The sequence below is a fragment of the Garra rufa genome, chromosome 13 (genome assembly GCF_049309525.1).
Source record: "Garra rufa chromosome 13, GarRuf1.0, whole genome shotgun sequence".
In the NCBI taxonomy this organism is placed as follows: domain Eukaryota; kingdom Metazoa; phylum Chordata; class Actinopteri; order Cypriniformes; family Cyprinidae; genus Garra; species Garra rufa.
Window position 1 is genome coordinate 7524292 of NC_133373.1, and position 26779 is coordinate 7551070.

The following is a 26779-nucleotide window of genomic DNA, read 5'->3' on the forward strand; positions in this document are numbered from 1 at the left end:
ACAATGTATTTTTAACCTGATACAAGTAATTCTATGATTGCTTACCACATTCTCTGCTGCCATAAAGTTGTATGGCAATGCATTACTATGACTTCATTACTGGCATACAGCAGGTCAGAAACAGGCACTGTCATCCTGCCAATAGAATCCATTATTATAAGTAATGTAATGGGCCAAAGGACCTTGATTCTTCTAAGTGAATCAGATGAGGCGAATCCAAATAGTCAGCTCTTTCCTTTCACTGAGCATGAAGAAAAAACACAATGAAAACTGTTATAATAGACCTAGATCTCCACTTGCTGACAAAGGCTGGTATAGTTTGAACAGTGGGATGCTGGGAAGGATGTGATGGTTTAATCATAGCTTACTGTCAGCATGTGTCATGCTCTCTGTCACCTGCCACGCAGCAATATGGAGGTGGAGGAGATGGACGCAGGTAAGTGAGGTGAGAGAACCCGTATCGCTTAATGATGAACCTCCGTTATCATCAAGCCTCAGCCAGAAACTAATTTCATTACACTTCAGACTTACACTCACACCTAGTTTCCTTCATGGTCACTGCCTGACAAGATTACAGTGTTTCACTTCAACACAAAAACAACAGGGTTCCCAGTTATTTCCATTACCTTTCGAGTCATTTGTGATTACTGGATAGTAATTAAAAAAAAATGTTTAAATTTGGACTGATTTGTTCATTTTCTGCACTGGTCTGGATAAATCATTGAAAAGAACTGACTCAAATGATTAGCTCAAATTATTGCTTGAACAATATATCTACACTACTGTTCAAAGGTTTCGGGTCAGTATGATATCTCCCTTGTTATTATATGATATTTATAATCAAGATATTTATAAAAGATTTCTATAAATGACATTCTAAAATTTATATTCAAAGTATCCTGCAAATGTATCATAAAAACTGTTTTTAACATTGCTAATAAGAAATGTTTCTTTAAACACTGAAATTTTAGCTTTCTATGGAAGCCTGTTTTCGCCATTGAATAAAAAAATTAAAAAGGTAATTGCAGGTTTTTATTTTACAATTTGGACTTTATTCTTGCAATTGCGAGTTTACATCTCGCAATTTCAAATTTTTTCTCGCAAATATGAATTTTTATCTCACAATTTTGAGTTTACATCTCGCAATTTATAATTTTTTTTTTCAGTTTTTATGACGAGATAGAAACTTGTATTTCTCGCAATTGCAAATATACATCGCGCAATTCATAATTTTTTTTGTGAGTTTTCAGCTCACAATTCTGACTTTTTTCTCACAATTTTTTTTTGCAACGGCAAGTTTACATCTTACAATTCTTATTTTTTTTCTCAGTTTTTATTGTGAGATAAAAACTGACAATTCTGACTTTTTCTAACAAATATGAGTCTTGAATCAAGTTTTTTTTTCTCGCCATTCTTAATTTTTTAAGTTTTTATTGCAAGATAAAATCTTGCAATTCTGACTTTTTCTTTCAAATTTGTTTTTATCTTACAATTCAGACTCTTTTTCCTCGCAACTGCGCATTTACATCTCACAATTCTTACTTTTTGCAGTTTTTGTTGAGATATAAAAACATAAAAACATTCTGAATTTTCTTGCCAATATGAGTCATCGCACAATTCTGACTTTTTTCTCGCAGTTGCGAGTTTACATCTCACAGTTCGTAATTTTTCAGTTTTATATTGCAAGATAACTTGCAACTCTGACTTTTATCACAAGTTTTTAATCGCACATTTCTGACATTATACTCACAATTGCGAGATTACATATTACAATTCTTATTTTTTTCTTTTTTTTTGCGTTAGAAAGACTCACAATTTTGACCATTTCTCACAATTATGTATTATGTCTGTATATCGCAATTCTGACTCTTTTCTCGCAATTCTGAGTTAACATCACACAATTCTGACTTTTTTTCTTAGAAAAAGATATAAACTCGCAATTGCGTGTTATAAAGTCAGTCACTATTGAGATATAAACTCGCAATTTTGAGAAAAAAAAGAATTATGAGTTTATATCGTGCAAATCATTGAGTTTTTTTCTTGCAATTGTGATATTATATAACACAATACAGAGAAGTAAGTCAGAATTGCCATTTTTTCGCAATTGCGAGAAAAAAAAGTCTGAATTGTGAGATTAAGTCGCCTTTTTAATTTTTTTTATTCAGTAGCAGAAATTGGCTTCCATAGTTTTGCAATTACAGGAATAAAGTGTGTATTAAATATTAAATATTAAAATTGAAAAGTGTTTTTTAATTGTAATACAATTTTACAATATTACTGTTATACTGTATTTTTTATTAAACAAAGCCCTAATAAGAGGCATCTTTCAAAAACAAACAAAAAATCTTATTGACCCCAAAATTTTGAATGGTAGTATAGCTGATGAATTATTTAGTACAAAAAATGTATATTTATACTTAAAAATAATATATAAAAATATAAATGATAATAAAATGATTTTTACAACATCTAAAAAACAAACATTTAAATTCCATGAAATTTCCAGGTTTTCAATGACTGTTGGAACCCTGATAAAAGCATTGTCTTCCTTAAATACTTGTTGCATGTGCATCTTTCACATCTTTAAGTGTAAATGTAGTTTCAAATATTAATATAGTTTTAGGAGTTCAAAAAAAATCTAAGAAAAGGAAATGTAACATAAAATAGAAATGTTTAAGATCACTCTTTCCATTCCGTCCATCAGACTGGCAACGTCCCGCAGCAGAACCGTGTCTGAGGATGCAGCTTTGAGTCCAGCGGAAGAAGATCTCCTGTCCTTCAGCAGTGAGGACTCAGACTAAACACACACACACACACACACACACACACAATCACCAGCCTATCAGAAAGTGTCCTGAACACACAACACACCCCAGCACCGCACACAACGTGCAACATATGCCTCAGTGATGGACTCCTTCACAATACTGCCACTTAAAACAGCAACAATGCCACAAAATATCAGCTGTGCATGATTCAACTATATAACTCTTGAATGCCAATGTACTTACATTATAATACTGTAAGTTCAGGGTAAGTACTTGACAATACAACATGTGAAACTGCATGTTGTTATATTGTATTCAAGCATCTGTGTAAGTAGATTTGTTACAGATATCATGTAAAAAGTGTAAATCTTTTCAACACACTGGTGCTATATTGTAGATACTTGGGTTATGCTATTTAAATATACAATAACTGCAAACATGTACTTGAAAGGGAGACCAAATGTACATTCCACAAAAAAACAGATGTCTGTCCTTCAGGTCAGATGGTATGGGTTGTTTCAGTCGAGTGCTTTGCACTGAACAAAGCTCTCAGACAAGTGTGATTAAACATCAGAGGATGTAAAGTACTAGAGCCGCATGTGTTAGGGAGCTTTAGATGTGCAGTTATACACTCTAGGTGAACGTTTGCAAAAATAATTATGTAGAATTGTTCAGGACTGACATTCTGAAGCACTGTAATTCAATTTCAGATACATATTGTGGGTCAGGGTGGCGTTTGCTTAAGCAATCATTACAGAAACTCTTCTGTCATCATGGATTTTTGAAATATTTTACAAAGGCCTCAAGGCACATCTAAATTGCTTTATCACATTCTCTCTCTCTTTTTTTTTTTTTACAGTACAGTGTTTCACTCTATCGCTTGTCGTCAGTGAAACCTATTTTTAATCTGAATTATTTTAAATATATGCTACTTTTTTGTAGTTTTCTTTCTTTGTCTTTTCAAATGTCAAAATCATTACTGATTTGGTTAAAAAATAAGCATCATATTGCATCAAATAGATGTTGAATAGAAAAGGCACAAAAAATGATATCTTGTTTTTTTTTCCATAGGTTTCTTTGCTTTATAAGAACTGAAAAATATATTACATTTCACCTCCCAGAAATGAAAAATGTTCTTTTTCCCATGAGTCCTAATCAGTCTCTTGCAGCTGGCGTTACTGCCTTTCTGCCCTTTTTGCGTTATATTAAAATGCACGCTCAGAAATCTCTTCATCATTCTCTGAAATCATTAAACGTTCAGTCTTTGAGTCTCTGTCAGCTTTTTTTCTCTTTTGTGCATTTTTAAACATGCAGTATTTCCACTCAATATTACAGATCAAAAACGTTTAACCATTTTCTGTCGTGCTGAAGGTGGAATAAGTTTAATTTAATTTAATAGAATACTGTAATAGCAGTGTCTACTGTAGCGAAAGGTCTTAGTTCAGTTAGTGGTGTTCTGGTAATTTTGATTAATCATATTGAATCTGTCAGTGGGTTAATTATTAATAAAAAAAATGTTTTCTGTGGAAGAATTTGCAATACATTCAGTGTTGCAACAGCCATAGCAAAAACAATATTGTCATCATATCTGAAAAGATTTCTTAACTATTCTTCAATCAGTATAGACGATTGAGTGTGATTTTATAATGTTTTCTTTTGTTATTTTTTTATATAGTAAAAATTCGAAGTTGGTGCTTTATGAAAATCTATGCAATATATGTTTGGCTTTGTACACATACTAATTTGTGTTATTTAACCCATTATGAAACCATAAGCTGATGAGGTCATTTGCATATATATGTAAACACTGGTTGATATTTAATAATGTATAATAAATATTTGTTCAAAACACAAAAGTCTCATATCTTGTGATTTTAGCAGCTAATGAAAAAAAAGTGCCATTAGGATGCCAATTATGCCATTTTTATACCAAGACAACATAGATTTGAGCCTCCATTTTGAATGAGCAGTTCACTTTCAGAACAAAAATGTATAGATAATGTACTCACCCCCTTGTCATCTATTATGTTCATGTATTTCTTTCTTCGGTTGTAGGGAAATTATGTTTTTGAGTAAAACATTTCAGGAATTCTCTCCATATAATGGACTTCTATGGTGCCCCCGAGTTTGAACTTCCAAAATGCAGTGTCAAATGGCTCTAAATGATCACAGTCAAGGAAAAAAGGGTCTTATCCAGCAAAACAATGGGTTATTTTCTAAAAAAAAAAAAAAAAAAAAATTATATACTTTTTAACCTCAAATGCTCGTCTTGTCTAGCTTGGCAAGACAAGCCTTTAAGATTAAAAAATATTTAAGTTGTAAATGTTTTTTTATTTTTTATTTTAGAAATTAACAGATCGCCTCACTAGATAAGAGCCTTCTTCCTCGGCTGGGATCATTTAGAACCCTTTGAAGCTGCATTTAAACTGCATTTGGAAGTTCAAACTCAGGGGCACCATAGAAGTCCATTATATGGAAAGAAATCCTGAAATGTATTCCTCAAAAAACACCATTTCCTTACGACTGAAGAAAGGAAAAACATGAACATCTTGGATGACAAGGGGTGAGTACATTATCTGTAAATTTTTGTTCTGAAAGTGAACTACTCCTTTAAATGTTTTTCATTTGATTAAATCTCTAATATACGGACAGTGTAAATGACTATTAATGTGCTTTGGTGGTTGAATTCACCAATAAATTAGTTCTCACCTCATTAGCAGCACGTCTGTGTTGAAACAAACATTGGGCTTTTGTGTTCACCTTTTTCCTGAGTAACCTTACCTTGCGTTTAGGTGCTCTTCCGGTCTCTACAAAATATATATTAAAACAAAACAGGGCAAAAATTTCAACCGAATTAATTAAACTGAAACTTTTCAATATAACTAAATAAAAAGTCACAGGGTTAAGCGTTTATTGCTGTTGTTGGCAGCCACAGTATCAACAATAAGCTTAAAGAATTTCTGTAAAGTGCTTGTTTTGCTTACCAGCAAGTTTGTCCAGTGCTGTATACCTTGCAAAAACGATGACAAAATAAAACGAGCATAGTTTCAGCGCTTAAGTTAAAAAATTGTGTGTGAAATAATCAAATAATGTATTAAAACGTCGTGTGCTTTTATAATTTATTATGGATGGACAAATTCCGCCAAACGTCGCCCCTCGGGAGCGCGCACGCATGTTTTCAATGCAGTTTACCTAGCGTCGCTTAATGTAATCTTCCCACTTATTAAACGATGACTGATGATTTACTGCAGAAACACGGTCACTGCGACAATTTAAACTGAAAGTGATAAAACTATGACGCAATTTTCATAGATTTAACGTTATATTATCAGCTCAGAAAATACGTTAGTTTGATAAGAAACACCATGCACCGGAAATCGTTCCAGTCAGGCGAGACTTCCGCGTTCAGGAAAAAGGTGAGTAGTACTTCTCTCACACCAAATATTCTGCAAAAGCAAGAAGACAGCAAGAAAAAACAAACAAACGTACATCAAGTCATTCAGTATCTTTATTAAATCTGATAAGAAGAAATCAAATAATTTAAAAGAAGAGCATAAATGCAAAACTATGTATGCATGCACTTTTTCTCAGGTTTACGGCATCATATTCTTAAAACGAACAATATTTCAGTCAGGATATTCTTTTTTATATACACAGTGAGATTAGCATTTAAGTACACTATTCAGGTTGTAATATTATAACAGCGAAACAAAACTGGGTATATAAGCAAATAAATATTATTATCCATATTTAGGATAAGCTACATAAAAACAGTTAAGGAAGGTGAAGAGATGAAACTATTTGCAAGCAGAGAGATTTGGCACAAGTCTGTTCTCTCTAATAAGCAGAACAGTCATAATTCCACCACATTTACAGACTAATGAAAATAAGAGCACAAACTTAAAGAAACAGTTCACCTGAAAAAATAAAATTGGCTGAAAATGCACTCCAAGATATAGATGAAATACAGCGGTGTGAACAAGTGTTGGCCCTCCTTCCTGAATTTTTTTTTTTTTTATTTTTTTTTTTGCATGTTTGTCACACTTTAATGTTTCAGATCATCAAACAAATGAAAATATTAATCAAATATAACACAAGTAATCATGACATGCAGTTTTTAAATGAAGGGCTTTTTATCCAATGTGGCTGAATTACAACAATTCTGCCAAGATGAGTAGGCCAAAATTCCTGCACAGCGCTGTAACAGACTCATTGCAAGTTATTGCAAACGCTTGATTGCAGTTGTTGCTGCTAAGGGTGGCCCAACCAGTTATCAAGTTTAAGAGGCAAACACTTTTTCACCTAGGACCATGTGGGTTTGGATTTTGTTTTCCCTTTATAATAAAAAACTTCATTAAAAAACTGCATGTTGTGTTTACTTGTGTTATATTTGATTAATATTTAAATTAGTTTGATGATCTGAAACATTAAAGTGTAACAAACATGCAAAAAAAAAATCAGAAAGGGGGGCAACACTTTTTCACACCACTGTTTCTTTGTCGGAACAGATTTGGAAAATTTTAGCATTGCTCACCAATGGATCCTTTTCAGTGAATGGGTGCCGTCAGAATGAGAGTCCAAACAGCTGATAAAAACATCACAATAATCCACAAGTAACCCAAACAACTCCAGTCAATCAATTAACATCTTGTGAAGTAAAAAAGCTTCAAATATCACTGCGTTTGGAACTATTTTGGACTGTTTTTGGTTGTAAACAATGCTTGATCAGTGTACTCTCAGTTTCACTGGATAAATCAATATTATGGATAGAGGACTCATATTTTAGCTGGAAGCAATGGTTTGAAGTTAAAAACATCTTGATAGATTTATTACAAAGATGCAGGTTTTCGCTTCCCAAGATGGACTGGAGTCATGTGGTTTACTTGTGGATTATTGTGATGTTTTATATCAGCTGTTTGGACTTTCATTCTGATGGCACCCAATCACTCCAGAGCAAGTGATGTAATGCTACATTTCTCCAAATTTATTCTGGAAAAACAAACTCATCTACATTTTACAGGTGCCATAGAATGGAAAACTGTGTTTAACATGGCATAGTTGAGTAATAACAGTTTAGTACATGGACATGACATACCATGAGTCTCAAATACCATCGTTTCCTCCTTCTTATATAATTCTGGTGTTTGCAAAAGACCATCGAAAAATAGGCCAATTCCAACATAACACCGACTATTACGCAATAGTCCTGATCGTTAATAGTTACGCCCCCAATATTTGCATCGCCCAATCATCATTAACGTCAGTACATCAGTAAAATAAGGCGAGCTGCTGAAGGGACATGGTTAGCTTAATGCTAGCGCTAGCCTGTTACATTGCAGTACATAAGATTTCACTTACCACATAAACAGAGTAAGGAGAGATGACTGCGCTGATGATGGCGAATGATTTACAGATCCTGAGCATCACTAAAGCATCAAAACTTGTGTGGTAAGTCCTTCTTACATTATACTACTTCGCTGCAGTATAGCGTTACATAGAGCACATGCGTCCACAATAGAGAGAGTAAAATTTCGGCGGATTCAAAACGGCAGATTCAACAAACCGCATATTAAAAGCGGCTAGAGTTAAATACATAAAGCGGCCGTAATTAAATATATATTTCCTCCATGTGTTTCCTTGCAGCTGTGTGAGAGCGAGCAGCTCTGTGAGACAGCCAATCAGAGCAGAGCTCCTCATTATTATGCAGGAATGTTCCAAATAAGGCAATAACAAAGCATTTCATTCTAGGGACAAATCCTAGGGTTGTAAATGGACCTGTAAAACCGTTTCTGGAGAATTTTTGCTCTTTTCTATGCCATATACCTTCTATGTAGATGTCAGAGAATAATTTAAAATATTGTTTCAATGCATTCTATGGCACCTTTAAAAAGCCTTGGATACATTTGTTGGTGAACTGTTCCTTTAATCTCAAGACCTGCTTCTGTACACATCCGATCAGACCACGAGAGTTGCATGCACAAACAAAACACGAGCTAATAAAGAGTAGAAACGCTGTCATACTTCAGTACCATTACAAAAATACACTTTCCTTCCTTTTCTATACAAGAGAAAAAATCCCAGATGTAGTTTGATGTATTGCAGTAAGGGTTTTGGGAATTCTCCATCCATCATAAAATATAGACATCCAGTCATATACGCAATATGTTATTTACAGTCCCAGTAGATTGCTTTAATATGTTTATATGGGTGGGCCGATACTGCGGTGTAGCTGATGGATTTTTGACGGTGTGGTGATGAAAGGGTCGACGCACTGTCATCCTGATATTCCGGCTGGGCGTGACTGACGTCTACGATACTCCCATCACACCTCAATGATGTTGATAGATGGCACAGACTGGTGGAACTGCAACAGACAGGAGGACAAAAAACAGAAGAGTGATTTCTACTCCGAGGGGCATGTTTCATCAACGCCTGCAATCGTTTGTGTAGCGATCTGACTTCTTGGATGGATAGAACGCCGCTAGATGTATTTGAAGCTTGAGATTATTGTATATATGGCTGCGAGCACTACGATGTAATGCACACAAACACGAATGCACATCATTTTGCTCTGTGGCAGTGCGGTATGTCGAAATTGAGGCCATTAGGGTCTTGGTGCAAGAGATGACATCATCAAAGGGTCTGATATTGATTTTATCATGCGTCTAAAAGGCCTGGTTTTTGATGTGTTATAAGGAGTAATGGTGGCACAAGGGTGAAATGTGAAGCATCTGTCCTTGTTTTATCATTCTGAATTTTCAATGCAGAGAAAGTGGCAAGTGAAGAGATACAGGAACACGGTAAGGATCAAAGGCACATGGTGGTTTTCCTGAGATGGTTTATTTTAGAAGTAGGTCAGTAGCTCGGGTGTTAGATCCAAAGAACTTATTATGCTGAAAAGTCTCTGATTCTAAAATTAAGTGTCATGCATAATATTTTCCACTTTACTCTCCAATCTATATCTTCATGCATGCTACAAAGAGGTAGTGAATATTGTGATGGCCTTTATTATTTTAATTATAGTTATGATTAGTATTAGTTTAGTCATGTTTTAGGTGCTGTTCTATGGAGTTTGTTAAAAATATTGTTTTCCGAAACTCTCGTTCAAAATTACGTTGACCTTGTGTTGTGTCAATCGCATTTACACACAAGGGCAAGAATAACCATAAACCCGAAAAATTTCAATTTCCTGAAAATGCACTCCAAGATATAGATGAGTTTGTTTCTTTGTCAGAACAGATTTAGAGAAATTTAGCATTTCGTCACTTGTTCACCAATAGATCGTCTGCAGTGAATGGGTGCCGTCAGAATGAGAGACCAAACAGCTGATGAAAACATTACAATAATCCTAGTAATCCAAACAATCTTGTGAAGTAAAAAGCTTCAAATATAAATTGCATTGTTTTTGCTTGTAAACAATGATTGATCAGTGTATATCTCTCTCCTGATTCAGACAAGATGACTGGAGTGGTGTGATTTACTTGTGGTAATGTTTTTATGAGCTGTTTGGACTCTCATTCTGACGGCACCCATTCACTCCAGAGGATCCATTGGTGAGCAAATAATATAATGGCACATTTCTCCAAATCTATTCTGTTGGAAAAAACAAACTAATCTACATTTTAAAAGGCTCTGGATTTATTTTTGGGTGAACTGTTCCTTTAATCTTAAGACCTGCTTCTGTACACATCCTATCAGACCATGAAAGTTGCATGCACAAACAAAACATGAGCTAATAAAGAGTAGAAACACAAAAATACACTTTGCTTCATTTTCTGTTCAAGAGAAAAAATCCCATATTTAGTCTGATATATTGAGTTTTATATAAGAGTTTTGGGAATTCTCCATCCATCCATCATAAAATATAGACATCCAGTCATATATGCAATGTGTTACTTACAGTCCCAGTAGATTGCTTTAATATGTGTATATTTTGCATGTTAAAAAATAAATACGACCTCACGTTGTGTCAATCACATTTACACACTGCCCCGAAACGTCCGTCATAAAAAAAAATTTGGATCAGGTTTGATTTTCTGCATTTTTGCATTTGTAGCAAGCATTTTGTTAGAAAAGGATGACGAATTTGCGTTTTCGCATCTATAGCAAGCAATTTCAAAAAAATGTATTTAGTATATAAGCTGTTTCACATAACAAATGTTTAAATCAGGGCAGTTTACTCTGACGAGGCAAGGATGGGTGAGAAAAAAAAATTGTAGTATCAAAATAATGCCAATATTAAAAACTATAACATTAAAAAGTGAATAAATCACTTGTTTTTTAAAAGAATCTTTGTCCAACAGCGACAAACTGTAGAAAGTTACAGCAGAAGTCTGAGCCTCTCTTGCCTCCCCTGAGCCCTTTAAGTTTTAACAGCCCCCCTAAAGCATGCAGTGAGTTTGGTGGGGGGTAGTTGAGAATAAATGAAGAAAAGTCACATGAGAAGAGGCAATGCCTCCATCGCAATATGATTGGATATGACAGGTTATGATCAACTGTGATTGGTTCAAATGATAAATCCTGCCTTGTGTGTTTATGTACATTCCACGTTCTGCGTTCATGAATCAGTCTAAATGAAGACTAATTTTAAAAAGTAAATAAAAAAACACACACTTAGATATAACCCACTTTGTTGTGTCAAAATAAGACTTGAAATGGTGAAATTTAACCCTTGTGCGTTCAAAAAAAAGTTACACATAGGTGCAAAATGGACAAAAATGTCCATGTCCAAAAACTGTCATGAAAATATGATTTAATATTTTTTTCCACTTTCACTGATGTCAATTTTTAACCAGCATCTATTCTATCCATAGATACCAAACATTCATTAATTTTCAGAATTTTAACCCTTTAAATGCTGGTTTGTTTACATAATGCCACAGGTGTTTTTTGTGAAAAAATGAAAAATATTAGTTTATTTCCATATACTAAATGCTAAGCAGATTTTTTTTTTTTTTAATTTTGAGGCATTTATATTTTTTATATAGTGTCAGATTTAAAAAAAACAACTAACACTTAGGCCCATAATGGACAAAAAATGCCATGTCAAAAATCTGTCATAGAAATGCTATATATTAATATTTTTTTCTACTTTTACCGACTGTTGTTATTTTATCAGTATCTCTTCTATTCATAATTATCAAACATTCATTCATTTTCAGAATTGTAATGCTTTAAAAAACTGGTTTCTTTACAGAATGCTGACTCTCAGTGGTCAACACTAGCTCCAGAGCTTCCTCTGCTGAGTAACGTCTCTTCATCTTGCAAGCAATGAAATGACCAAATATGTATAGTTTTGGCTGTGCGAACCCCTGTTTGGCTGTGCGAACACTCAAACTTTGTATAAAATCTACCAGACTACACAATCAGCATTTTCTTGTGGTCAAAACAAAAACAATGTGTTTAGGGGCTTCTGAACTTCTACATCAAATTCAAGCTCACCTTTTATCTCTGTACAAAAACAACAACAAATGGAAAAAGTGCAATCAAGGATTAAGATGTGTGTTTGGGTGAAAAAGAAAAATCCTCAAAGCTCATTAACCTTCTTTGATCGTATTCAGAGTTTTCAAATTGCCCTATGACCCTGCCAAGGGTGTGACTCAAATACATGGAGTGGGATTTTTGATTGCCAGTACAATATAACTTCTTTACACCCATATTTTAAATTACACCCATAAAATTTTCAGTAAACACATGCAAACCACACTCTGACATCCTTACCAACATACAGTAACCACACAATTATAGCTGCATTATTTTTCCAATCGACTCTGTAATAGACTGTAATATGCATAAGCAGAAAACACAAAAAAGCAAGTATTTCTTTTATATGCCAAATTTGAAAAAATGGCACAATCTAGTAAAAATTTGTAAAAATATAAAATTTGAAGCCTTGCCGATAGAATGAATGCCTATTAGCAAACATTGCATCATTTTATAGTCAAATGGCCCTGGGTTAAAAAATTGCAGTTTTAATGGGTTTCAATGTGTCTCCTGAGTGTGAGTATTTTTTGTACGGAGGGGGAAAATAGATTTTTTTGAAGGAAATGAAATATTAAAATTTCAATAAAAATACACACCTGAGCCAAGATTTATGCAGTTGGCATTAACACAGGCACACTTAAAACAAAAAAACAAAACTGAAATGGACAAAAATGTCCATAAGGTCGCACAAGGGTTAAAAGTAAATCTCTGTGTCTGGGACAAATATTTTACATCATGAGCTTTGATTGGCTGATGATCTGAAAAATTAAAAAAATAGGTAAAATAAGTTAACTAGTAAAAAGAATAGCTGAACATAAGTTCACAAATAAAATATACCGTTTAAATTGTTGTTATTAAATTGAGTTATTCTTTTAAGAATAAATGTAAAATGCTTAAAAACACTAAAGGTCATCCAAAATGTTTGTATGCGTTTTTTTTGTATTTGTCATTCTTTCCTATCAAATTGCTTGCTACAGAAGTGAAAAAGCAGAACATCTAACCTGATGTGAACATTTTTTTATGACAGACGAAATTTTCAGAGGCAGTGTGTAAACGTGATTGACAACGTGAATTCGTATTTATTTTTTAATGTGCGAAAATTTCAGACTCAGTGTGAAATGACCTTTACTTTCTACAGTTAAAGAAATCATATTTTGCATATTGTGAGTTTGTGCTGAATTGAATAAAAAAGTGTTTTACACACACTTTGTACTGCAAAATAATGACAAAAAATTGTCTTTCTGTGGAGTTGTCCTTGCAGGCTGCATGCAAAAACAAACACTAAACTACAATCAGTGTAGTCTGATTCCCAAAATTAATTAGTCTTTTGAATTGGTTCTTTTAGTAAAAGAAAGTTTGAATTAGTCTGAAACACTTTGTTTAAATGATCATTGAAACATACTCAAATGAAACTAATCGATTTGAGAGCTTGTGAATGGGAAGATCTGTATCGAGGTCTAGTCTGAATGTTCTGTATTATTATTTATAAACAAAAATCATGATTCTGGGACACTGACACGCTTTTTCTTGCAAACTGCTCAGCATTACTGATTAGAGCCAAAAACACACCAAACAGTGAACTGTAGAGTTGTCTGCGCAAATATAAAGCTCCATACATTTAGTTTATGATCTTGCAAAAGTAATACAACAAAGAGAGACCCTGAAGCTTTTCACATGAGTCAGGGAATGCAGGACTGGCCTAGTGTTGACAGAATGATGCTCTGGCCATTTTAGTGATCGGTCTCATCCTTCATTGCTGGCAGGTTTCATCCGACAAATAACAAAAAGGTTTTATCAATCAGGGGGTTTTATCAATCGGCAGATCCTGGGCAGACAGTCTTTGTGAAATGTGAGATGGATAGCAATCTAAATGCTTTTCTGTTTTCTGTCTTAGTCTTTCTGCATGTGTTAAAAGTGATTGGGTTGTTTTTCCCTGTCCTCTTAGCTCTAAATGCTTATGCTACACTTTTCATTAAGAGCTAATGGAAGGTATCGTGTCTGGATTTACGGGGAAATAGATTTCTCAATTTCAACTCAATCTGAGGTTTTTGAAAATGACGATATTCAGGAATTGTGGGGAAATGTATAATTGCATATCTGTATTGCACTGCGAATTACAAAACTGGAGACAGATTTTAGTTGAAAGTTCATTCATTTACAGATAATATGGCATTTTTCAAAGGGAGCTTTCCTTCACAATGAAGAAAAATCTTTTTTGGCCCACGAAGTATGTTCAAACATGACTTTTAGAGGAAACCCTGGGTATTAATAATATTATTTTTATTAATATATTAATAATAATAATTAAGTCTCTTACTGAAATATGTAGTGGAAAACCAATGAAAGATTTACATTATTTAAAAATCCACACCGTTTTATACATATTTTGGACTACGTAGGGCACCATTATTTCAATGGCGTGAAATGGCTGCACTCTGTGAGCTACTGGCGCTACATGCTGCTATTTTCACCACAATACAAATTTTTTCCACATTTACTCTAAACCTGTACGACTTGCTCAGTGGAACGCAAAAGAAGATTAGCAGAATCCCTTCAAATCATTTCTTTTTCTGTACAATGAAATTGAATGGAGACCAAAAGCTGTCAGACCTCAAAAAATGACTAAAAACCCTTACAAAAGCAACATAAATGTAGTCCATCTGACTACTTATGAAGTCTTCTGAAGTGATGTGATAGTTTTGTAAGGAACTAAAGTAAAGTAAAGGACTTAAAGCAAAGTCTTTATTCAATAAAAAATCTTGCCTTTCCTGTGCCTTGCTCACCATTCACTTTCACCATTCACTTTTTCATTCAAAGAACTCCTAAATGGAACCCCAGGCATTAAGACTTGTATGGCTTAATATAACGTATGATTTCTGTCAGGGTCGTAGTTGCGTGAAAAGGGGGACTAAATTACCAGGGCCCCAAGTGGGGGGAGGGCCCCTGAGGAGTGAAATTTTATTTTCCTTTAAATATAATTTTAAGATCACAATAAATGTTGTTAACTAATGTAAATGCCTGGCGAGGGCCCCCCTCCCCCTTTTTAATGGGGCCCCCTAGGTGAGTCAGTGCACAGGGCCCAGAATTCCCAGCGACGCCCCTGATTTCTGTAGTAGACACCCATGAAAGATTTACGTCATTTAAAATATCCACCTTTTTTATACATATTTCAGACTATGGGGGTGCCATTATTTCAATGATGTGAAATGGCTGCACTCTGTGAGCTACCGGCATTACCTGTTGCTAGTTTTACCGCAATACAACTCAGAAAATAAAATGGTGATATAATGCCATATTGTGTGGCTTTTGGTTGTAATTTTCAGTCGAAGGACAACAAGAGAAGCAATAAAAAGAGGTGAAAACAATGGAAAGATGCATGTGGATGAATAAAACATCCTAAAGACCTGCGTCTTTGTGCTTTCCACTTTAGCCCTGATGCCACAGCTACTGAAAGAGCTTACAAACGGCAGAGACAAGAAATGCTAGATGCCATCCTGGCAGGATGTAAACATGCAACACTTGTCATGATGATGAGTTTCTCAACACAGATTTCACTCAATAACCAGGGGTGTTTAGACTCCTAGTGAGGAAAGTTGATGGCCATCACCACTTTTCAGTATCAGTATCAGTATTTTATTTTCTGAGTTGTGTTGTGGTAAAAATAGCAATAGGTAGCAGCAGTAGCTCACCAAGTGCAACCATTTCACATAAACAAAAAACTAAAATATTGTGCCCCACATAGTCCAAAATATGTATAAAACAAGGTGGATTTTTAAATAAAGCAAATCTTTCATGGGTTTTTACTACAGACATCATTTACATTATATTATGCCATACAAGTCTTAATACCCAGAGTTCCCTATAAGATCCCTTTAAATTCTTTCTTTTGAGACTATTTTCATTGTAAGAAAAGTGGTACAGTGCTATATTCTTTTCCACACAATGAAAATGAATAGTGACCAAGGCACAGATTTTTATTGAATAAAGACTTTACTTTAAGTCTGTTCCTCACAAAACTATCACATCACTTCAGAAGACTTCAGAAGTATTCAGACTGACCACTTTTATGATGCTTTTGTAAGGGTTTTAGTCATTTTTTGAGGTCTGACAGCTTTTGGTCTCCATTTAATTTCATTGAACAGAAAAAGAAATGATTTGAAGGGATTCAGCTAATCTTCTTTTGCGTTCCACTGAGCAACTCGTACAGGTTTAGAGTAAATGCGGACAAAATTGTCATCTTTCTTTAAAAGGACTTTGGTTATTAGAAATGATAGTTTGATGTTGAGAAAAGTTTCAAAGGTTTTCCCACCTTGCTCCGCAGCAGACCTCCGCTGTGGTGCTCTGGTGTGTTTCTCTCTGAGGAAGGTTTTACCTTCTCTTTGCTGTTGCTGGAATCGTTGTCCTTTATTATGTCATACTGCCGGCAAAACAAGGCAATTACGGCTGCAGAAACAGAGAAGACATGATGACATGAAGTAACTCTACAAAGCTCTAGAGAGACAGGCTGATAGATAGAGTCACTGAAGCATCCAACCCTATAAGACAATTACTGAATAAACACATCTGTGCCCGGTTTACCTCCATGTCACCTCAGTCTTTTACTGTATGTTGGCCCATTTTCTTAAGTAGCCCAGCACAAAGCATTTGGTTTAGTAGAGTCATGTATACGGCACAGCTTTAAATCTTAAAGGATAAATAAAGGACATTGATAAAATAGTCCATGTGACATCAGTTTCAACCTTAATTTTATGAAGCTACGAGTATACTTTTTGTGCACAAAGAGAACAAAAATAATGACTAAAATTAAGGTAGAACCACTGATATAACATGGACTATTTCAATGATCTCCTTACTAGCTTTCTAGGTCTTGAATGTGGTAGTTACGTTACTTTTTATGGAGGGTCAAGAAAGCTCTCGGATTTCATCAAAAAGTGTCTTAATTTGTGTTCTGAAGATGAGCAAAGGTCTTATGGGTTTAGAACGACGTGTGGTTGAGTAAATAATGACAGAATTTTCATTTTTGGGCAAACTATTCCTTTGAAATTATTAGGAAAAATTATAATAAATATATTAGTGCCATTAAACTCTTTTTGAGACTGAATGGCTTGATGATTAAAAAGTACAATACTTTTAATTATTCAAATATCATCTCTATTCATCAAAGAATCCTCAAATAAAATGTCATGGTTTCCACATATGTATTAAAAATCTCAACTGTTCATAATAATAAGAAATGTTTCATGTGCACTAAATCAGCATATTAGAATGATTTCTGAAGGATCATTTCAATCAGCATTTCACAAATTCAGCTTTACCATAACAGAAATAAATTAGATTTTAAAATACACTCGAATAGAAAACATTTTATATTGTATTACTATTTTATAATTCACATTTTTTTTATATATATTTTTATCAAATAAATGCAGCATTAGTGAGCAGAAGAGAGTTTTTTCAAAAGCATTAAACAATCTCAGAGACCACAAACTTTTGAATGATAGTAATCGAAAACCAGACAAAGTGAGGAAATATGAAGAACACATTAAAAATGGAAATTTGTCTGTTTTATTACAAAAATCAATTTTAAGTAGACTTGATATGTGGCCCTGTACTACAAAACTAAAAAAAATACAAATAAAAATCACTGGTTTATAAAAATCTGAATCAATAAGCTTGTCAATATTTGGCTGAGATACAACTATTTAAAATCTGGGAAAATCACCTTTAAAGTTGTCCAAATTAAGTTCTTAGCAATGCATATTACTAATAAAAAATTAAGTTTTGATATTTTTACAGTAGAAAAAGTACAAAATATCTTCATGAAACATGATCAGATTTTTGGCATAAGTTAATTGATCATTTTGCTTATTGCTGCAAATATAGCCATGCTACTTATGACTGGTTTTGTAGTCCAGGGACACATATGGTATTTATATTGGTTCCATTAAGTCATTTTTAGCATTTCTGTGTTTAAATCTAAGGTGAAGGAGTCACTTTTAAATCAGGGAGTGGGGCTTCCCCTGCTCTTCATGTTGGACACGTTCAGCATCCTCTGGATGGAGAGGGGCAGACAGAATTCCTTTCAGTAGTCAAAGCCCAGCGGTGCGAAGACATTCCTTGTTTGCTGGAGTGGCAGTTGCAATTGAGCGCATGAATTATTTTGTGACAGCGAGGCAGACTGGCTCAGTGGCTTACGTAAGCAGAGAAGTGCTCCTCTTTCCCGTGCCCTTCTCAATATTCAGCCAGTACATTTCATATTTGATCAGTTTAATGCATATTATGGTTTTTCAGGGCTTTTAGAGCTGGCATGTATAGTGGAATTTTAAGCACCACTTAACCCTCTGGGCCTCTTCGGTCATTTCTGACCGAAAAATTTTATGTTTTGAATTTTTAAAAATCGTAGCTTCATCAGAATGAGATGACACTTGGTGACTTTTGTTGCATTAGCTATGTGAGTACAAAAAAAAATCAGTGACATGATTCGGATATGTTAAAGGGTCAAAAAAAAAAATAGTCACACTTGGCTCCTTCGCGGTCAGAAATGACCGACATAGGAAATGAATGGGAAATACGAAAAAATGTGATAATTCAGATAATCTTTTGGTAATACAAGCTACAAATGAGCAACTGTGCTGAAAAGAAGTGTTCAGCAAGCAAGGACTGACACTCTAAAATAACAAAAGTACAGAACTGACACACACACGCGCACACACGCGCACACACGCGCACACAGACACACACACGGACACACAGAAATAAGCAGAAAAATGCAAAACCTGATATTTATCCAATCAAAAAAATATCTAAACCTTGCCAAAATTTATCTTTTAGAATGTCTGAATATATTTCTAAATGCAAAGCCTAATAAAATGAAGAAACAGTAAAAAGAAAAAAAACAATAGGAATCCCAAAGCCCCTGTATATATGTATATAGGGAGATACAGGAGGTTACATGGCATTACACAATTTTTTATTTTTTATGCCACTAGATGGTGCAATTTTCACTTTAAAAAAATGGATTTTAAATGCTTTTACTCTATTTTAATGTGAAATGTTGTATTTATTGAAAAATAATAAATACATAATTAATTAAAAAATATAATATAAAATATAATTCTACTGGGAAAAAATTGCTCATTAAAACTGTATAAATATTGCATAGATTCATAAAAAATGCTCAAAATTCTAAATAATAATTACAAAATATTATTGAACAAAAATATATTTAATTGATTTTCCTGAAGAAAAAAAAAAGTTACTTTTTAAGGCTTCGGTCACTTTTGACCGCGAGGGAGCCAAGTGTGACCCCTTAATGAGGAGGCCCAGAGGGTTAATTCAAGTGATGTTAAAAATTATTCAGGTGAAAAATTAATAACCATTAGCAGATCCAAGACAAATTATGATCCGCTCTATCTTTCTCAAACTCATTTGCTTTTCATCTTACTCGGAGGTTAATAATTCATGAGGTAATGTTTGCAAGCATAGTTTTTCTCAGTAGGCATAAACAGTCAGAACAGGATTCCAGGACTTGGATGTTATTAATAGAGTCGACACATTTCCTTTGAGCTGACATCAGTGTCTCACCTGCCCACATAAGAAGCACCACCACAATGATGATCATCTCTCCTGTCTGCAGGTGTCGAGCTTTATCCAGGCCTTGGACGGTCGGGTCATCTGTTAGAAAAGACATAAGGGCATCTGTGAGTGATTGTACTCAGAACTGAATGGTCATTATCATTTATAGCTGATACAGTCACTGAGCCAACTCTGAAATTAAAAGTGCAAGATTTTCATTCTTGCAGTCATGAATCAAACATTTTCATAATGTATTTTCTATGAACTACCGTCTTTAATTAATAGAAAGTTCCAAAAAACAGCATTTATTTGAAATAGAAATCTTTTGTAACATTATAAATGTCTTTACTGTTGCTTTTAATTAATTTAATGTGTCCTTGCTGAATAAAAGTATTAATTACAAAAAAGTCTTACTGACTGCCAACTTTTCAACATTAGTTTAAATATAAAAATAAAAATTTGTTTACATATATACATACATACACACTACCGCTCAAAAGTTTGGGATCAGTAAAACTTATTTTACGTAATTTTTATTATGCTCATCAAGGTTGCATTTATTTGATCAAAAATACTGAAAAAAACTAGTATTGTAAAATGTTATTACAATATAAAATAATGTTTTTTAATTTTAATGTACTTTAAAATATAATTTATTGCTGTGATGCAAAGCTGAATTTTCATCTGCTGTTACTCCAGTTTTAAGTGTCACACAACAAGAAATCATTCTAATATGCTGATTTATTATTATAATAATTATGTGCTACCAAATATTTTGGTATATTGAGGAACCTGTGATATTTTTTTTTCACGATTCTTTGATGAACAAGTTAAAAAGAACAGAATTTATTCAAAATATAAATCTTTTCTAACCATGTAAATCTACGCTATCACTTTTTATTAATTTAACACATCCTTGGTGAATAAAAGAATCAATTTCTTTCAAAAAAAAAAGAAAGAATACAATTTACTGACCCCAAACTTTTAAACAGTAGTGTATATTGTTAGAAAACCTTTTTATTTTAAATAAATGCTGTTCTTTTTAAACTTTTATTGATCAAATAATCTTGAAAGTATCACAGGTTTCAAAAAAAAATATTAAGCAGCATAACTGTTTCCAGCACTGATAATACATCAGCATATTAAAAGGATTTTTGAAGGCTCATGTGACTGGAGTAATGATGAAAATTCAACTTTAATTACATATATAAATTAAATTTTAATGTAAATTAATATAGAAAAAAAAAAATCTCAATTAAAGTTGAATTTCTCACCCTCAAGCTATTCTAGGTGTACATGACTTCTTTCAGATGAATGTAATTCGGAGTTATATTAAAAAATATCCTGGCTCTTCCAAGTTTCTTAATGGCAGTTAATGGGTGTTGAGCTTTTGAAGACCAATAAAGTGCATCCACTCATCATAAAAACACCACTCTTTGGTGAACACGTGTACGACAGTTAGCAGAAGCTAGAGATTACAGTTTATAGTTTTAAATATGTAGATTTTTCTTAACAAAAAACGCATCAGTTTGCTTCAGAAGGCCTTTATTAACCCCTTGAAACCGTGTGGAATACTTTTTATGATAGATGGATGCACTTTATTGGACTTCAAAAGCTCAACACCCATTCACTGCCATTATAAAGCTTGGAAGATCCAGTACATTTTATAATATAACTCAAAAAACAAAGTCATTATTTATACTTAAGAGCTTTCAGAATGGATTTTCCTGGAAACTTCATACTTCCATCATTTGTCCGTGCATGTTGACGTCATATCCAGAAATAAAGGTACAAGGCATTAGATTTATCCAAACAGAACAGTGAGGTCGAAGCTCAGCTCATGTAATGACAAAAAAACACTGTTCCTCTGCTATTTTTATGCTTCAAATACTAAAGGACCAAAAGTTAATTTCAGCCAGAAATCAGCCAGTCACTTAAGTGATTAATTTTTCTTTTGTTAAGCCCTACGGATGTATCCCAAAGGTAGTCAATTTCCCAGCATCCCAATCACCACCATCATCCAACCACTGCCTGATCCGCCCATCAGCCATCTGTCTTTATTATTAATCCAGTGTTAAAGGGATTGAATTCAAGCCCATTTCCTCCTCCAAATATCTTTTAACCTGTGTGGAGCTGGTCCAGAGCACCACTCTTCCCAATTGCTGTTCCTTTCTGGATGAAAGCAGCGCTGCCACTGAGACACCTGCTGTCATAAATTGAAAAAGGAGGGCTGGGGAGGGGGGGGGGGTATATTCTGCCCAGCCAATTACTGGAAGGATCACATGCATTGTCGTGATTTCCAATAGCAGTCTTACAGCATTAAGATGAACGCTCGCTCCTGTTCACATTCTCCGCCGCTAAAGGCTCAGGATAGAAGACAGGCGAAATGTTCCTCTCATCTGCCCCATGAATATTTATAACGATAAGTGTGGAGGTTTTTCACTCGTGTGGAAACTGAATGCTGTCTGTGCTCCACAAGCAGGTTCAACCTACCCTCGCCACCTCTCTCAACAGAGATAAGAGCCTCATGTGGGACGCAGTGTTGTTTATTTAACTGGTTATGTTCCAAAAGCCCAACAGGGGATCTCTTTAGAGCTCTTTAAAAAGCTGCTATATGCCAGACAACATAATGCTTCCTCGCTTCGTCTTTGGTGTAAGGATCCAAAGCTAGACATCTGCTCATTAGTTCCACAAGCCTGAAATCAGTTCAAAGACACTGTGGCACATGTATGTATCACTGTGACATTCTCACGACGAATCACTGCAGCTGCTCAAATTTTGCCTTCATTTACTGACTTATGTTGTTCCAAACCTACACTCTTAAAAACACTACACCTACTCTTTATTGGCATTGATGGTTCCATGAAGAACCTTTAACATCCCATGGAATTTTTCCATAGCACAAAATGTACTTTATAGTGGAAACCGTTAAAAGATAAAAATAGTTGTTCTAAGAACTGTTCAATGAAAGGTTATTTGGGAGGACCCAAAATTGTTTCCTCTGTTGAGAAAACCCTCTTTTGGGATCTTATTTTTAAATGGATAATTCACCCAAAATTTTACATTCCATCATCATTTACCCTCTAAGTTGTTCCAAACCTGTATGAGTTTTTCTTCTGTTGAACACAAAGGATATTTTGTGTTAAAAGAAAGTATTCTGTAGACTGTTGGTAACAGTTGATGTAGCCTTACATAGAATTTGTTTTCCAAACATTGGAAGTCAATATATACAACAGAACCTGAAGCCCACTGGTAGCCACCTGAGAGAGGCTAAAATAGGATGGATATGTTGACTTTTTTTAATCTTCACAAGGAGTCTTCACATTCTGGACTAATTGCAAGCGTGAAATAATGGTTTGACAGGAGTCAGGACCCCACATACATAACATTACAATAGTCCAGACGAGACAAAATAAAGGCATTAATAACCTATTCTAGATTTTTTTATTGACAAAACAGGTTTTAATCAAGCCTAATCTGGAAAAAACATAACTCCTAGATTCCTCGTTTACTTTGGTTTAACTGAATCGAATTGCAAACCATTTTCCAGACAAGCCAAAAGTAAATCTGAAATGCAGTTCTCTCCAGATTTCAAAGGGAGATAATTTTGTGTATCATTGGCATACAAATTGCGTCGTATTTTTAAAAAAAAGATCGAGCCCAGAGATAGCATGTACAAGGAAAACAATCGAGTGCCAATTACAGAACCTTGAGGAACCCCACAGGTAATAAGAGTTGTCACACTTCACCGAAAATGCTGTATACGCCATATACAAATTTAACCACTTTAAAGGAGATTATGCCTATTATGCCCCTTTTTACAATATGTAATATAAGTCTCAGGTGTCCCCAGACAAGGTCTGTGAAATTTCTGCTCAAAATACCCCACAGACCATTTATTATATTATTTTGAAAATGCCTATTTTGAGTGGAAGCGGAAACACACTGTTTTTGTGCAAATGAGCTGCTGCTCCCTGCCCACTTTTCCAGAATAGGGCTGTGCCTTTACAGCTTGTATCTCAGATACTATTATTATTTATTATTACTTATATACAGATTTTATTATTATGTTCATTGGGCAGAAATCACACGGCATGCAAGTACTAAACTTAATTCTTTTTCATGTCTTATTATGCTTAAATACACACAAGTTTATGTCAAAAACACACATAAGATACAAAAACCTGTCTGTAAAGGTAAACAGCTGGAAAAGTAATCACATATTTATATTAGATCAGTGTGGCAGCAGTGTAATACACAGTAAATCAATAAATCGACTGCTCTCTTGTCTCCTCTGAGACTGGGACTCTAAATAGTGTTCTGTGCTCGTCTCGTCTGGCTTACCAAAATTAAGTTACTCGGTTGTCCTTTTTAAAGTTTTCTGGGTTGGTAGATGCACTGGGGAACGGTTATAGCACTTAAACATGGAAAAAGTCAGAATTTCATGATATGTCACCTTTAATAACCTTTTCAAAATCTTTTATCGACAAAATAGGTTTTAATCAAGCAAGAGACTGAAAAAAACAACTCTTAACCACAGCATTAATCTGCTTGTCGAATTTCAGATCTGGGTCAGAAAACAACTCCTAGATTCCTCATTTACTTTGGTTTAACCGAACCAAACTGCAAACCATTCAAGCTCCTCACCTCTTCCAGACATGCCAAAAGTAAATCTGAACCACAGTTCTCTCCAGATTTCAAAGGGAGATAGATTTGTGTATCATCAGCATACAAATGGTGCCATATTTTTTTCAAAATAAAGCCCAGAGACAGCTTGTACAAGGAAAACAATACATTGCTAATTACAGAACCCTGCAGAACCCCACAGGTAATAGGAGCTGTTGTTGAAACAAAGTCACCATACTTCAAAGAAAATGCTTTATTCGCAAGATAAGAATTAAACCACTTTAAAACCATCCCACGGATCCCAACTATGTGATAAACGCTTTAAGAGAATCATATGATCTTCTGTATCAAAGCATGCACTCAAATCCAATATAATCAGGCCTACAGAATTAACTGAATCTTTGATTTTATGAAGATCATTTACAACTCTTAAAAGTGCAGACTCTGTGCTGTGACCCACCCTAAAACCTGACTGAAACTTGTGTAAGACCTCATTCTTACCTAATATAAGACATTAACAATAAAAAAAAACTACATTTTCTTAAATCTTTAAGATGAATGGTAGTTTTGAGATCTGGAAGATCACTTCTAGAACAAAAATTTACAGATAATTTACTCACCCCCTTGTCATCCAAGATGTTCATGTCCTTCTTTCTTCATTCGTAAATAAATTATGTTTTTTGAGGAAAACATTTCAGGATTTCTCTCCATATAGTGGACCTCTGTGGTGCCTGCAAGTTTGAATTTCCAAAATGCAGTTTCAGTCCAGTTTCAAAGGGCTCTAAACAACCCCAGCCGAGGAAGAAGGGTCTTATCTAGCAAAAAATATCTATTATATCTAAAATAATTACAATTTATATACTTTGTAACCTCAAATGCTTGTCTTGTCTTGCTCTGTGTGTACTCTGTGTAAATTCCGGTTCAAGACAGTTAGGTCGAAAAACTCATCTATCTCATTTTGTCCTCCAACTTCAAAATCGATCATTTCGCTAGATAAGACTCTTCTTCCTAGACTGGGATTGTTTAGAGCCCTTTTGAAGCTGCATTTAAACTGCATTTTGGAAGTTCAAACTCACAGGCACCATAGAAGTCCACTATATGGAGACAAATCCTAAAAATATATTTCTAAAAAAAAAAAAAATCTTTACAACTGAAGAAAGAAAGACATGAACATCTTGGATGACAAGGGGGTGAGTAAATTATCTGTAAATGTGTGTTATGGAAGTGAACTTCTTCTTTAAGAAGACATAAAGAAACCACAACATAACCATCAGATGTTGGCTTAAAACTAGTTTCAACAAACTGTGTAGTGAAACTGCGTCTAATAATAATAAACATTTCATATATGTTTCTGTATATTACAAAAGAAGATAGTTTTCCCCTATACAGTGAAAGACATGTTTTAGATCCCACTGACTTCCAAAATGTATGGAGACATTTTTCAAAGCATTTATTTTGCATGAACAATGACAGAATAAAATTTTTTGTCTGAACTATCCCTTTGAGCATGGGCAAAGCTGATCTGTATGGATCGTCACAGAGAAAGCATTGTACTTGCTATAAGTTGTTTATTGTCTTTCTAGTCATAAATATGATGGGTGTTTCCTCATCAGTATGCACAGGTTTGTTTGTTAGACCTGCAGGGCCTGGTGTTTGATATTGACTCAGCTTCTACAGACGCAGTTCTTTGAAGTATCACAGTAATTGAGTCCAATGGGAATCATCTTCAGCTCAGTCTGACAGCACATGAGAAGCACTGGCCAAAAATACCTCAGAGATGCGAGTGTAACTGTCTAGAGTCACAAAACAAGACATATTACTCAATGATTTGGCACACCTTTTCTATCTCTCCCTATTATCTTTATGAAGATGACTTCTTTTCTTTTTGGATTTGTTTGGATGCCGGTCATATTCCTCAGGCGATGACTTTGCGAGTTGAAAAAAAGAACTTTGCATTGGATCGTGTTTCCTGTTTGTAAGCAGATGGCAAATACTCCCTGCTACGTCTATTGCTTCTAATTTCAAATCTATGCACCGCAGGATGGAGGAGGGAAGGTTGGAATTTAACTGTTTTTGCATCATGATGAGACTCATTATTATAGGATCAGAAAAAGATGCACTGATGCATTGAGAGAGACTACACTAATTGGAACTCCTCTGAACATGTTGTAAATCACTGGGTCACAATCATGCAAATGTCTAGAATTACCATATTTGAATGATGCATTGTTAAATTCTTTCTCTGGGCATAACTTTATCCTTCATTTTGAGGAAAAGTTGGCATTTTTGACTGAAAATTAATGATTTTTTTTGTTTTGTTTTTAGAA

General features: G+C 34.4%; 2 protein-coding genes across 4 annotated transcripts in view; one reads left to right on the forward strand and one right to left on the reverse strand.

Moving 5' to 3' along the window:
* LOC141283148 (low density lipoprotein receptor adapter protein 1) overlaps positions 1–4612 on the forward strand; it is a 54056-nt gene extending 49444 nt beyond the window's left edge. The window contains exons 9-10 of one of the 3 annotated variants that reach the window (XM_073816425.1): positions 408–445; positions 2705–4612. In XM_073816425.1, coding sequence (XP_073672526.1) covers positions 408–444 — 37 coding nt within the window. In that variant the 3' untranslated portion in view covers position 445; positions 2705–4612. The remainder of the gene's footprint in view (positions 1–407; positions 446–2704) is intronic. The other 2 variants (XM_073816424.1, XM_073816423.1) reach the window with 2 other exon arrangements.
* A 1646-nt stretch (positions 4613–6258) lies between these two features.
* fndc4a (fibronectin type III domain containing 4a) overlaps positions 6259–26779 on the reverse strand; it is a 39841-nt gene continuing 19320 nt past the window's right edge. Inside the window, exons 4-6 of the mRNA XM_073816500.1 lie at positions 19836–19925; positions 16561–16694; positions 6259–9132 (exon numbers count right to left, since the gene is read on the reverse strand). Coding sequence (XP_073672601.1) covers positions 9091–9132; positions 16561–16694; positions 19836–19925 — 266 coding nt within the window. The 3' untranslated portion in view covers positions 6259–9090. The remainder of the gene's footprint in view (positions 9133–16560; positions 16695–19835; positions 19926–26779) is intronic.